We start from the raw sequence: 12,363 nt of genomic DNA, 5'->3' as shown, positions 1-12,363 counted from the left end.
GCAAAAGCTTACAGTCCTGAGTAAAGTGGTAATAGCTTACAGTCCTGGATAAAGTGGTAATAGCTTACATTCCTGGATAAAGTGGTAATAGCTTACAGTCCTGGATATAGCTTACAGCCCTGAAATTAGATCAGCTGATGTTCTACAGTCTACCGTTTGCATCACGTTATTAAATATGCAGAATAGACTGGACCACCTGAGTTTTAGAGAGTGTATGGGACGTGTACTATTTGTCCAAACCTCATAAGTTCCGTTGTTTTTCTGAACCGACCACTTCCATTTAGGTAATATATAAATATAGACTACATTCAAGACTGACATATTTCCTAATGTAAAGAGCCTGATAGGGTGAAAACCTACGCACTACTGAAACTAAAACTTTGATAACTGAAGTGCTCCAATAAGCAAGGGTAATTTTACGTTTCGTAAAAACAGATGTTAACGCCTTTTTTACGAACAGTTGTACTTAGTTCCAATTACATTCAAAGACATAATTTAGACTGACCAAAGCAAGTTCTCACAGTAAACAAGGTAAAGGAGCCAATTGTTTGGAACTAGACTCTTCATGTATATACATGTCTGCCGACTTGTTTTGTGTATGGATAATATCCAAATCTGTAGAGTAAATAACCATATAGCCGAGACGCGATTGCGCAGAGCAGTATGTGTCCTCTAGTGTTCATATTTTTCATAAGCATAATTTGGGCTTCTAGCACTGATGCTGAAAAGGTGCGTGATTTCCTTGCAAAAGGCACATGTAGGTAGAGCGTTAACACGATCAAGTGTTTTATTTTTATAATTTAAGAAGCTTTCTTCACGTAAAATTTAAACACGTCAATCTTTTAAGTCCTACACGAAACATCTACGTGCAAGAAAAACCGACCATTGACTGAAAGGTAGCTGTTACGAATGTCTGTACTATGCTTCAATGACGAGAAGGTGACGGGTCACATATTGTTCTTCTTGTAAGGCGGCCTGACACTTCCATCTTAAATGTAATCGTGGTAGTCATACACACAATCAATGTCATCACGTTTTACTCAAAGAATACTATGATCGAGGGTTTTATATTATATTTTATACATATGTGCGTACGTGTATGTATGTGTGCGTGCGTGTGTGTTCGAGAGACATGAAATATTATGCACTTTATCCTAAATGTTAGCACGAGACTTCATGCAGAATATCAGGGATGGAATAAATACGTGTCTCTTTTTCTTTAAATGATTAAAATCAAATTGCTAAGATCATGACGTATTCTGCAATCGAAAGTGCTTCTTAATGTTGTGGAATTACCAAGAAATTGAGCAAAACTATTATTTACAAAAAGAATTTAATGTGAAAATATTTTTAAAGTCCGTTTGATTCCACTGACAGGAATTCTTGATTTAAAACAAGTAAAGAAAAGGATTTCAGACTTATTGATTGAATAGGAGTTTGTTGAAGTCATAATTAAATCAAACATGCTACTTTATTTCTATCTTTTATCGTCTTGAGTGCATTTAAGTTCTTTTTAAACAGCTTGTCATCAGCAGTGTATCATTTCTAACTTCTTTGTTGAAGTTTTCACCCGACTTTCACTCACAGCAAATCATTTCATACCAAGCCATTTAATCGATATGTCTTAAAATAGCTTTCAAATGCAATCGCTGTGCGGTAGACCATCAACGATACACCTAAACAGACTAATCGATGTATTTCATTGCACTTAACCCTGATATTGCGACCTGCATGGCCTGCCCTATTGCGCTGATAAAATTCACTCGAGACACACCAGGGCTTTTGTATCAAAAAGTGGATGGACATGAAAACGATGCGCCTCTTTGCAAACACCTTGCAAAATCACAGGACGTTTCGAGAGCATCGGAGTGTCTGCTTGAGTGCCTAACATTTGAACTTAATTATGAATATGAAATACGAGACTCGCTGTTGGTTATTAAGCTTTAGCGCCTTTGTGCTGAGGAGTTAAGGGAACCCGTCTATCATAGACTCCCGCAGTTTAAGAGTGATAAATGTGGAGACGCTCCTCGTAGCTTTATATGACTTGATCTAGGTAGCATTTGGTAGTGACTTATTATTGGAGTTGTTACTGATACAGATACCAAGGCTTTCATGTTTTGGGCATTGATAATCCATGGGATTTCCTGATTTTCTCTTCTTTATTGGAAATTATTGTGTTGTCAATCAGGCACTGAATTGATAGATCTACGGAGTGATTTTATGGAACCAGAACAAACGGAAGAATTAAATAACATACATTGACTCTAAGACTGGAGTGAAGCTCTTCTTTTATGTTGGCTAAACAAAATTTAGATTGGTGACATAATACAGAATTAGATAAAAGGTGGGCATATTCAGGATTAGACAATATCATTTCGAACGAAGCTTTCAGACTTTATAACTGCCAGGTGTGTAGATACATGTGCAAATATCTATAAGATATAAACATATATTAAACCTATTAAAGGAGGAAACGATCCAGCATGAAAGTGAAATGATTACCTTTCAGGTAAACATGAGTGCAAGAAGTTCTCATTACGGGTCCATTTTATTATTGGAATCTAACACTTTTGCAGCTTGTTTTAAGAACGTGGTCTTTCTGCTGTATGTATAGTTTCTGTATATTTCACTACCAACTTATTCGGAGTAAACACAAGGATATGGAAGGAATTTTAAAACTGGAATTTTCCATGAGGTAAAACTATTTTCGTCATGTAACCGCAATTGCTGTTAAGTCGGTAATCAGACCTTACCCTGTTTTCCCTCTTGTTGTTTTTACTATGTACAAAATACTGCTTGCTGCCAGTTTCATTTTCCATAAATTAATGCATTTTTTTTACAAATAACCTTATTGAAATATGTCTCAGAGATACATATAAAATCAGCCATGACATCATTTCAAACGTTTCCATGTCCAAGAGATGTGTACCTTTGAATGGGCAGTCCAATCGTGTGTGCTTGGCTTTGGAGAACGTTCCTTAAAGTAAGAAAATCTATAATAATAACAATAATACTGTTTATGGTGTATATATTTTTTAAAAAAGCAATTCATATCGATATCTTTTTTGTTCGTAGGAAATCATAAGGTTTTAGGTGGCATTGTGTTGGTAATTTGCTTCTTTATTTAACTGTTTATTATTATTGCCCTAAACAAGAGAGTTTAAGTCAAGCAGTTTTGGGATCATTTTCTTACCTTCTGTGATCAGTTCATTATGCTGCTGCTATGCCATGGTTTATTATTATCTCGTGATGCCAGGGTTGTGAAGTTTGTTTTATATAAAATAAACTGTTACGTCTTCACATAAAGTTCACAAGTTTAGCGTCTGTAACTACCGTGTATAAAACAGTAATTGAAATAAAACATAAAAAAATTAAATCATTCCATTGTCTGTGTATAGAGAGAAACACACACAAATATTGATAACGTTTCGTCGGGGAAAAACAATTTGAATATATAAAACAAACAAGAATCTACTAAATAAATTACATTTTAGAAAATCACTATCGCAATTTACAACGAGAGCTATAGCAATACAAAGTAATGCAAAAATTAATAGACGAGCCGGTTCTTGTGTCTATCACATAGCGAGCCAGTATAATTTGACCTAATTCTAATTTGTGAACAACGGACGGAAACACAGAGTGGCGAGAGATCGATCGCCATCTACAAGATTTGGTAAAAAAATTATATCGCGGTAGAGTTATGCTAGGAGGTTTTAAAGGGATGATGTTAAGATAACTGTGTAATGGACAAAAACTATATTAATGGTATAAATAACAATAATAATAATAATAATAAAGGCAATAACGTAATAAAATATAATTACTTGCTCAAAAAATAGCGCAAAATTAGTGTCGGGTGAAAAACTAATAATTGGCTGTAATTTTGATAACATTGATTTTATTCCGAATGTGGATTTTGTGATTGTTAATTCGTTTTCCGAATTCAATGGTTTTGCAAACATATTGAGTGGCACATATCTTTTAGGTTTACGGTACGCAACCATAGAAACTTTCAACATATCCTTGAGACGTTAGGATGATTTAACATGATGCCGATGCTTGCGTATGATCGTACATTTGGGGCATAGGGGTGGAAAGTTTGCACGAAAGGGAAACGCATTTTGGTTTTCTATGTTTTAAATTTCTGGAGGGTTCGTCTGTCGAAAAGTCTACTTTTGTTAACAGCATCCTTAGTGTAGTTCCTTTTCTACGCACACCTTCTAAGGCACCCCTTGACCTCTCCGATTCTCTTTTCAAAGGTGGCATGATTAGAGCATTGCGTTAGTTGGAACGCACATAGCGTGAAGGAGATTTTGGTCATTCATAATCGTACAGCATGTCCGATCTGAGGATTTTCAAAATAATTTCGATTTCTTCCAGGTCGTTGCGTTTGAGTTTTTGTGCACGTTTTACAACTGCATGCGGTTTTGTTTGGCGCAAAAGCTGGGACATTTAAACTGCATGCGGTTTTGTGTGGCGCAAAAGCTGAGACATTTAAACTGCATGCGGTTTTGTGTGGCGCAAAAGCTGGAACATTTAAAATGGCAAAGATTGATCAACAATTGTTTTTTTTTTCTTCTTCTTCTTGGTATTTGTTTTCAAACTTACTAAGCTTACTAGTATAAGCCGCTTATTTATTTTATTTATACTCTTTGGAGGATTGTTCTTGTTGTTAGGTAATTTTATCTATGTTAGATTTAAAATATTCTTAATTTAATCTTTTCAGATAAAGTCATCTACTTTGGTTGATATTGGAACAAGGAAGTTGAGTGTCAAGAATGGCAAGCGTGATTCTGATTGTAAATATTGACCTATTTTTGATAATGTGCTCTGTTTTGACATTCTGTAGTTCTGCTGAAACCAGTGCACCAATCATGAATTTCACCATGCTTGAGGAATTAAAAATCGGCACTCTGGTTGGAAGCTTAAAAAAGCAAACAGCCCTTGCCAACATAACCCAAAGTAATGGAACATATGAATACTACTTTTTCTCATCCCCACAGTACCAGAGTCTGTTCCACATTAACAGAGAGACGGGAGATCTCACCACATTGGTTGTTATAGACAGAGAGTTAATCTGTGAGTTTTCATTCAAATGTATTTTGAGGTTTGATGTTGGAATAAATTATCAGGATGGTCGCTTTTATAAATATATAACAGTGCAAGTGTATATCGAGGATATAAATGACAACCCTCCATTATTTACAAAGCAGAGTACGACCTTACAGATATCAGAAGGAGTGCAGATTGGTTCAGCTTTCCGCATCGATAGTCCCGTGGACAGGGACACAGGGGCAAATAACTCTATCCAGGGTATTGACATTGTCCCAAGAAATAGTGTATTTGGATTGCGGATAGAATCGAATTTAGATGGAAGTGTACAGGTTAAGATAATAGTCAACAGCAAACTTGATAGAGAGATGCAAGCTTTTTATCAGCTCATCGTTGTGGCTAAAGATGGCGGTGACCCTCCAATGTCAGGTTCTTTAACTGTAAATATTTCAATTCTAGACGTGAATGATAACAGACCAGAGTTCAGCAACACAACCTACACAATTTCTATAAATGAAACCACACCTCCAAATTCGGTGATTCTAACTCTGTCTGCAACAGATGCCGACATTGGCGAAAATGGTCAAGTCACTTACAGAATTAGTGATCATCAGTCAGACGCGGACACAATCAAGACGATGTTTGCTATTGACGCCCAAAGTGGTGAGTTACAGACAAAAATTGATGTGGTGAATGAACAAGGAAATAGCTACACATTTATTGTCGAGGCCGTAGACAATGGCGTGGAGCCTTTGGTATCCCAGTCACAAGTAATTGTTGACATAATAGATTCTGAAAATAATGCTCCAGAAGTCTCACTTGTTCCATCGGTAGGAGGAAATTTACGGTTTATCAATATCTCAGAATCAGCTACTTTAGGAACATTTGTGGCAAATCTAGAGATTATCGATACTGATTCGGGTCAAAATGGAAATAATTCTTGTGTGTCATCCAGCTCACTCTTTTCAGTTGGCTACCTTGGAAGCACAAGAACCCTTAAGAGATTCATAGTGACGGTAAATGGTTTACTGGATAGAGAAACTCAAGATCTACATAATGTTACCATAGTTTGCTTTGACAATGGATCTCCCAGACTAAGTTCTTTAACAAAGTTTCTTGTCCGTGTAACTGACAAGAATGACAACAAACCATTATTCAAGTCTGAAAACTATATTGGATACATCCCAGAAAATAATGATATCATTGCAGTCATTCTACAGGTCTCTGCCACTGATCAGGATATTGGCAACAATGGACTGGTTCAGTATTATATACATGAGGATGGGCAGGGAATAGTTACAGTTGGACTTAATAATGGCATTATCTATGCTGCGACAATCTTCGATAGAGAAGCAAATGAAAGCGTTATCTTCAGGATTCTTGCAATAGATCTCGGTAGTCCAGCCTTGACAGGTACTGCGACAGTGACTTTACATATTGAGGACAAGAATGATCAGGTACCACGGTTCGTTAGCACTACCGACCCTTTTGGAATCTCAGAAAACCTGCCATCTGATTCTAGTGTCAGTTATCTAAAGGCAGAAGATGGGGACATTGGAATCAATGCTCAGTTATCGTTTGCAATGTTAGGAGAGTATTCATCTGTCCCTTTTGTTGTGTTTAAAGATGGACTAATCAAGACAAACAAGGAACTGGATCGAGAGCAGCAGAGTCGCTACAATTTTCAAGTCATGGTTACTGACCAGGGTCAACCCAGACTTAGCAGCATTGCTAATGTTTCTGTATTTGTCACAGACGTCAATGACAATGCGCCAAGGATTACTTATCCAAGCGAAAAAAACAACACCATCTCTATTCTGTACCCAGATAAAGAGAATACGTTTGTCTGCCAGATTCAGGCATATGACAGTGATGAAGGAGTCAACAGCATTCTAGTTTACGGTATATCGGCAGGAAACGATCTTGGAATTTTTGGAGTTGATGAAAACCTTGGACGTGTTTTCGTACAAAATGTTGTTAAAATTGATTCTGACATAAAGGTTTTACTGACGATCCATGTGAAAGACAAAGGCAAAATACCCCTTTCTTCTTCAGTAACTCTCAATATTGACCTCATATATTCTAATTTTAGTGCTCTTACGTCTTTAGCATCAGACAACGAAAGTAAATATATTATTATCTCTGTGGTGGTTGTCCTGGCAACAGTTATGATTTCAGGAGCAATAATTGGTGTTATATTCTTCTTGCGACACCTTGATGGGAGAAAACACAAACCTATTCAGGAGCAAAGCCCATCAGAGTCTGATTTCGGATTTCAGTCGCAACTGACAACAAATACACCCTTAAGTACGAAAGAGAGATTTCAAAAAGGTCCAGACAGTCGGACAGAAAAACATAATGAACAGAATAAGAACGATGTGAATTTAAGCATTGCTAATTCTTATGATCACCTTTTAAACGGCAACAGGCTCATCAGTTTGTCTGACTACTCCACACTTCAAATGGATTCTGACACAGATGGACAGGTAATACGTTCTCATTCATAATACACTGGTCATTTTAGGTAAATGCTCCATCTGTCCTGTGCACAGTTTTAAGATAGTTTGTTCTAAATGGACAGATAATACATAATAAAATATGCTTGTTCTGCATCAAGAAAGAGCTAGGAGAAGAATTGTGCATTAGAAAAGTATTGCAACTCAAGGAATGCTAGTACTAAGTTACACGCTAAATTGTAACATTAGCGACAAGACGTCTATTTTGAAGAATACATTTTTCTTCTGCAGTGTTCCTACATATTATAATCCTTTCAGGCCAAACTTTAATGACTCCATGTTCCTTGTCATCTTACTAAAATTAATGTGTAAATGATTAGATAGGTCTTTCTGTCTGTCTGCTCGTCTCAGAGACACACAGATTCAATAGAATTAAAATACACCAGCTGAAAGTTGTCATTCATAGTAATATCATCCGTTACAATTGCAGCCCCGTTCTCCAAGCTTGTACAGTAATACGAGATCCAGTCTCCTACTGGAACAGGACAAGAGCAACACGCAGCTGCAAAGTATTAAAGTGCAGCGGATGATGTCAAAGGCACACGACAAACAGTGGGTACACGAACATCAGCTACATCAGCAGCAGGTATGGGTAATAATAATAATAATAATAATGACATGACGAAGAAGAAGGATATTGATTGATCATGAAGACGATTATGCTGACGATGACAACGACAAAAATGACAACGATGTTGTTAAAAAAGATACAATCATGGTCAATACAATTGTTAGCTGCCTGACATCGAATTTCATTTGTGCCACACTATATTTCAACATGTACTTTCAACTACTTAATATTAATACATTATAATCTGCACCAGTGGCTAAGTGGCTAGAGCGTCCGTCTCGGATGCATGAGGTCGTGGGTTTGATCCCGGCTGAGTCATACCAAAGACTTACACAAATTGTACTAACAGCTGCCTCGCTAGGCGCTCAACATTAAGAGGTTAGGTTACGACTGGTCGGCCTGGGTGGGACATCATGCAACATGTCTGCGGCATGATGCCCCAGTGTTAGACATCACTATAAACCTCCACAATGCAGGCATCGTAGCGATATGACTGAAAAATTTAGGGCTACGTTAAATTCCGAAATCACACACACACACGCAATGATCCATAGAAGTAAGAATAGTGATAACTAGACGAAGGAAATGATCGATCGATGACTATCGAAAAATTATTTGTTATCTAGCAATCAAAAACGGATATAGAACTTAACTGCAATTCATAAATTGACACTGTTGCTGTTGATTGATTTACAGTCCCCCGGTCATCCGGAGGACAGTCACAGCCACTCGTCTGGAGAGACAATTCCAAGTGACAGTGGGAAAGGTGGCAGTGAAGAAGATATGTCCAGCGTGCCAACTTCTGCAGGTAAAAGCATGCTATCGGTTTAGAAGAATTCGATCAAAGCACTAGTTTACTTTTGTTATCATGTGATAAGTCGAACGTACGTGCTTTACAATATAATCAAAAACTTACCGATTAAAAATATAATGACCAGGTCTTCTTCGTTTCTGTCGATACTTTTCAAGGCTTTACTTCTCAGCCACCGTTGTTCTTAAACCATGAAAAGTCATGAAATTATTTTTGTTTATCCCTTATCCTAAAAATGCAGATAATATCGTACTTTTCAGATTGGTTTAGGGGGGAAAAATGTTCCTCAAACTTGAATTGCTCGTAGAAATCTGTATTGACTTTAAATTCAAACATGTTTATACTTATGAAGATATTTAGAGTTTCTAGAAAATGACGCACGTAAAATCAGGAAAATTATAGCAAACAAGAGGCCCGATCAGACCTGATATCGCTGATTTGATTTATTTGACAGTCGACCTTATCAGAATTCTGGCCTTTAGAGTGTTAAAAAGGTCAACCAATTAGATGGAATATTATCTCATTATTATGCGTGGATCTCGCTCAGCTGATCATGAATATGGACTAAAGAGTGGTAACAAGCACTTGTTGGCGGACGTACACATAACGAGTGCAGGGTCAAGCACCATTGACTTTAATGCAAGATGAACTAGAAACTTTGTGATAAAGACTGGTGACATACAACGAATCATCAGTCTAAGCGTATTGTATATCATAAATTCACAGCTGAAGATTACAAGATGTTCAATATAGAAGGTAATGGATTCGGATTAAAGCCAGTGACTTATCATATTTTATCAGTTGTGCCTCAGTAATGCCAAGGACCTTTCATCATCAATTATGAGGGGCCCCGGTGGCCGAGTGGATAAATGCCCCGAGAGGCTAAATGTTATAAGGCGCTCGCTTACCGATCAATGCCATCTCACCTCTGTCTGTGTTGGTTCGAGTCTTGGCTGGTTAACATGGGTATGTGTGATAGCTTGCCAGTTGGTTGGTGGCTCTTTCCCGGGTTCTTCGTCCACCAAATATTCTGGCTGCTATGTATAGCCTATTATTTGCTGGAAAAAAAGGGGTTAAACTCATAAAACGAAGCCAATCAATGCATGAATAAAATTCGTCTAATATGTTTTGCACATATTACCTGTACTAGAAGAGCCATCATTCTTGTAAGAACTATTTTAACTTTGAGAATTATTTCAAGCTTTCTGATTCATGTTTTATCTGTTTTCTTTCTAGATGACCATAAAGTATTTCATTTTCCCCAAGCAGAAATACAGAGAAAGTGTCCAGAATTCCTACGTCCGGTCAGTGATCTGGAGCCTTATAGTCAAGACCTCTATCGTCAGCTGAAGCGACCGTGTTCATCGTTATTACCTAATGAAAATAGTGCTAAAATTAGCGACAATACTACATCAAACTACTATCATGACAGATCCCTAAATAGATACTATGTAAATAGACCATTCAAGGACTTGAGAAAATCTTCTTCGTTGAGAAATTCCTACGTCACAGCACGTTCTCCCTTGGACTTTACGGGAGATTCCTCAGTGAATTCTTTCTTTGAAAATACAGGTACATTGCAATCCCGAGATGATGACGATGGCTCTACAACGACATCTGGAAGCTATACTCTTTATCCTGAGGAGATTTTGTGATACTGTACTTTGTATAATAAAAAAACGGACAAAAGCAAAATCAAAGTAACATAAACTATATCATTCATTCAGAGGCGTGGATTTCATTTGTAAGATTATCTTAAAATTCAAAAAACAAGTCATAGAAGGACGTCTTAAAAAGATGCACCCTAAGAAATATCTGTAAGTATTTAAAATGTTAAATATTTTTAAACAATATTTTCTGTCCAAAGACAAATCTGGTAGGACAGTTTTCATGTTTCAATTTTTTTATCAAAACGTTTTGGAAAGCAACATATTAAGACTGTTGTCAGTGGATTACAACTGAATGTCATATCTCACAGGCATAGAGGAATAACTTTATATTATATCTCATTGGCATAGACGGAAAACTATATGTAATATCTCACTGGCATAGGAGGGAACATATGTTATATCTCACATACATAGGAGGGAAATATTCATGGTAAATCTCGCAAGCATAGGAGGGATAACTTCATGTTACATCCTACAAACAATATGTAAGGGATAAAAGGGAAAGAAATTAGTTTTTATATATATATATATATATATATATATATATATATATATATATATATATATATATATATATATATATATATATAGAGAGAGAGAGAGAGAGAGAGAGAGAGAGAGACAGACAGAGAGAGAGACAGACAGACAGACAGACAGACAGACAGACGTGTTAGTAGTGTCCTCTTGCCAAAAGAACTAAGCCGTTAAACTGTTTGGAGGAGTAACAATTTGTTCTTTGTTTAGGATGTATGTCAAGGAAATAAAATTATTACGCTGTTTTGTTTCTGGAAGCAAGGGTTTCATTAAAGTTGCGAGCAATGTTTATGTAAGATCCGTTAAGATGCATATCTAAGCAGCTGGATGAAAATAGTACAGTTTACAATTTACAACATATTCATACACTATATTTACTATATATAAGCTTTATGTTGTTTGTGTCATATTGATGGTAGCATATACAGGTGGCATTTAAAGTTTTGATGTACAGTCGGCTAGCTCATCCTAAACATGTTTTTTGTGCTGGCCCTGGAAGAAATTAATTTGAAATCTAAAATAATATCATTGCAGGTGTCCAGATAAAAACATAGAAACGGCATGGCATTGTCCAGTTTATATCAAATGATGAAAGTGATTTCTACATTGAAGTGATTTCAAAGCAACTCGTTTCGACTCACGATGAAAGAAAAACATATGTAGAACTTGAATTAGAAGTTTTCCTATGCATCATTTATTCGGTTAGTTTTCATCTACAACCCTCTGAGAGCGATCTTACTTGAAAGTTTCAGTGAAAACGAATCACGAAATAGCAAAATTCTTCTCGACACAGCTGTTTAATTTAAGTGTATGTGTGCTCAATTCAAAGGTGCTGATAATGTTAAATATCTACTATGTTCACTTTAATATAATTGTTTATTCAGTTACTGTTATTTGTTTTTAAATATTGTAATCCAATAAAATGAAATTAATTTGAAGATGTTTTCCTAATATTTTACATTGTTACAATCACACACTTAATCCATCTAGCTATTATTACAACTCAACGGTTTTAAACAAGTAACATAAAAGAGTGAGAAGCAACAAGCTTTGTAAAATTCAACAAATAAATTATTTCCCTGGAATATAAAGTGAAAATGTAAATTAAAAAAACTCACGGTACTGCGAATTAAATCCCAAATAATCCTAGAATTATAGATACGAGTAATAATTATTCACGATCTGAATAAACATTTGTGGAAATCC

General features: G+C 36.3%; 1 protein-coding gene across 5 annotated transcripts in view; it reads left to right on the top strand.

Moving 5' to 3' along the window:
* Nucleotides 1-12,095, top strand: part of LOC149796909 (protocadherin-1-like) — a 32,814-nt gene extending 20,719 nt beyond the window's left edge. For 2 of the 5 annotated variants that reach the window (XM_089961569.1, XM_089961568.1), the window contains exons 2-5: nt 4,730-7,541; nt 8,002-8,157; nt 8,839-8,950; nt 10,190-12,095. In XM_089961569.1, coding sequence (XP_089817695.1) covers nt 4,782-7,541; nt 8,002-8,157; nt 8,839-8,950; nt 10,190-10,608 — 3,447 coding nt within the window. In that variant the 5' untranslated portion in view covers nt 4,730-4,781 and the 3' untranslated portion in view covers nt 10,609-12,095. Of the gene's footprint in view, nt 1-1,764; nt 2,696-4,729; nt 7,542-8,001; nt 8,158-8,838; nt 8,951-10,189 lie in introns of those variants that run through there. The other 3 variants (XR_016421745.1, XM_089961567.1, XM_089961571.1) reach the window with 3 other exon arrangements.
* Nucleotides 12,096-12,363: the final 268 nt, after the last annotated feature.

The sequence above is a fragment of the Sinohyriopsis cumingii genome, chromosome 6 (assembly GCF_028554795.1).
Source record: "Sinohyriopsis cumingii isolate HCF-2022 chromosome 6, ASM2855479v2, whole genome shotgun sequence".
Lineage (NCBI taxonomy): Eukaryota > Metazoa > Mollusca > Bivalvia > Unionida > Unionidae > Sinohyriopsis > Sinohyriopsis cumingii.
Note: the sequence above shows the minus strand (reverse complement) of the source record. Positions and strands in the feature narration are given on the sequence as shown.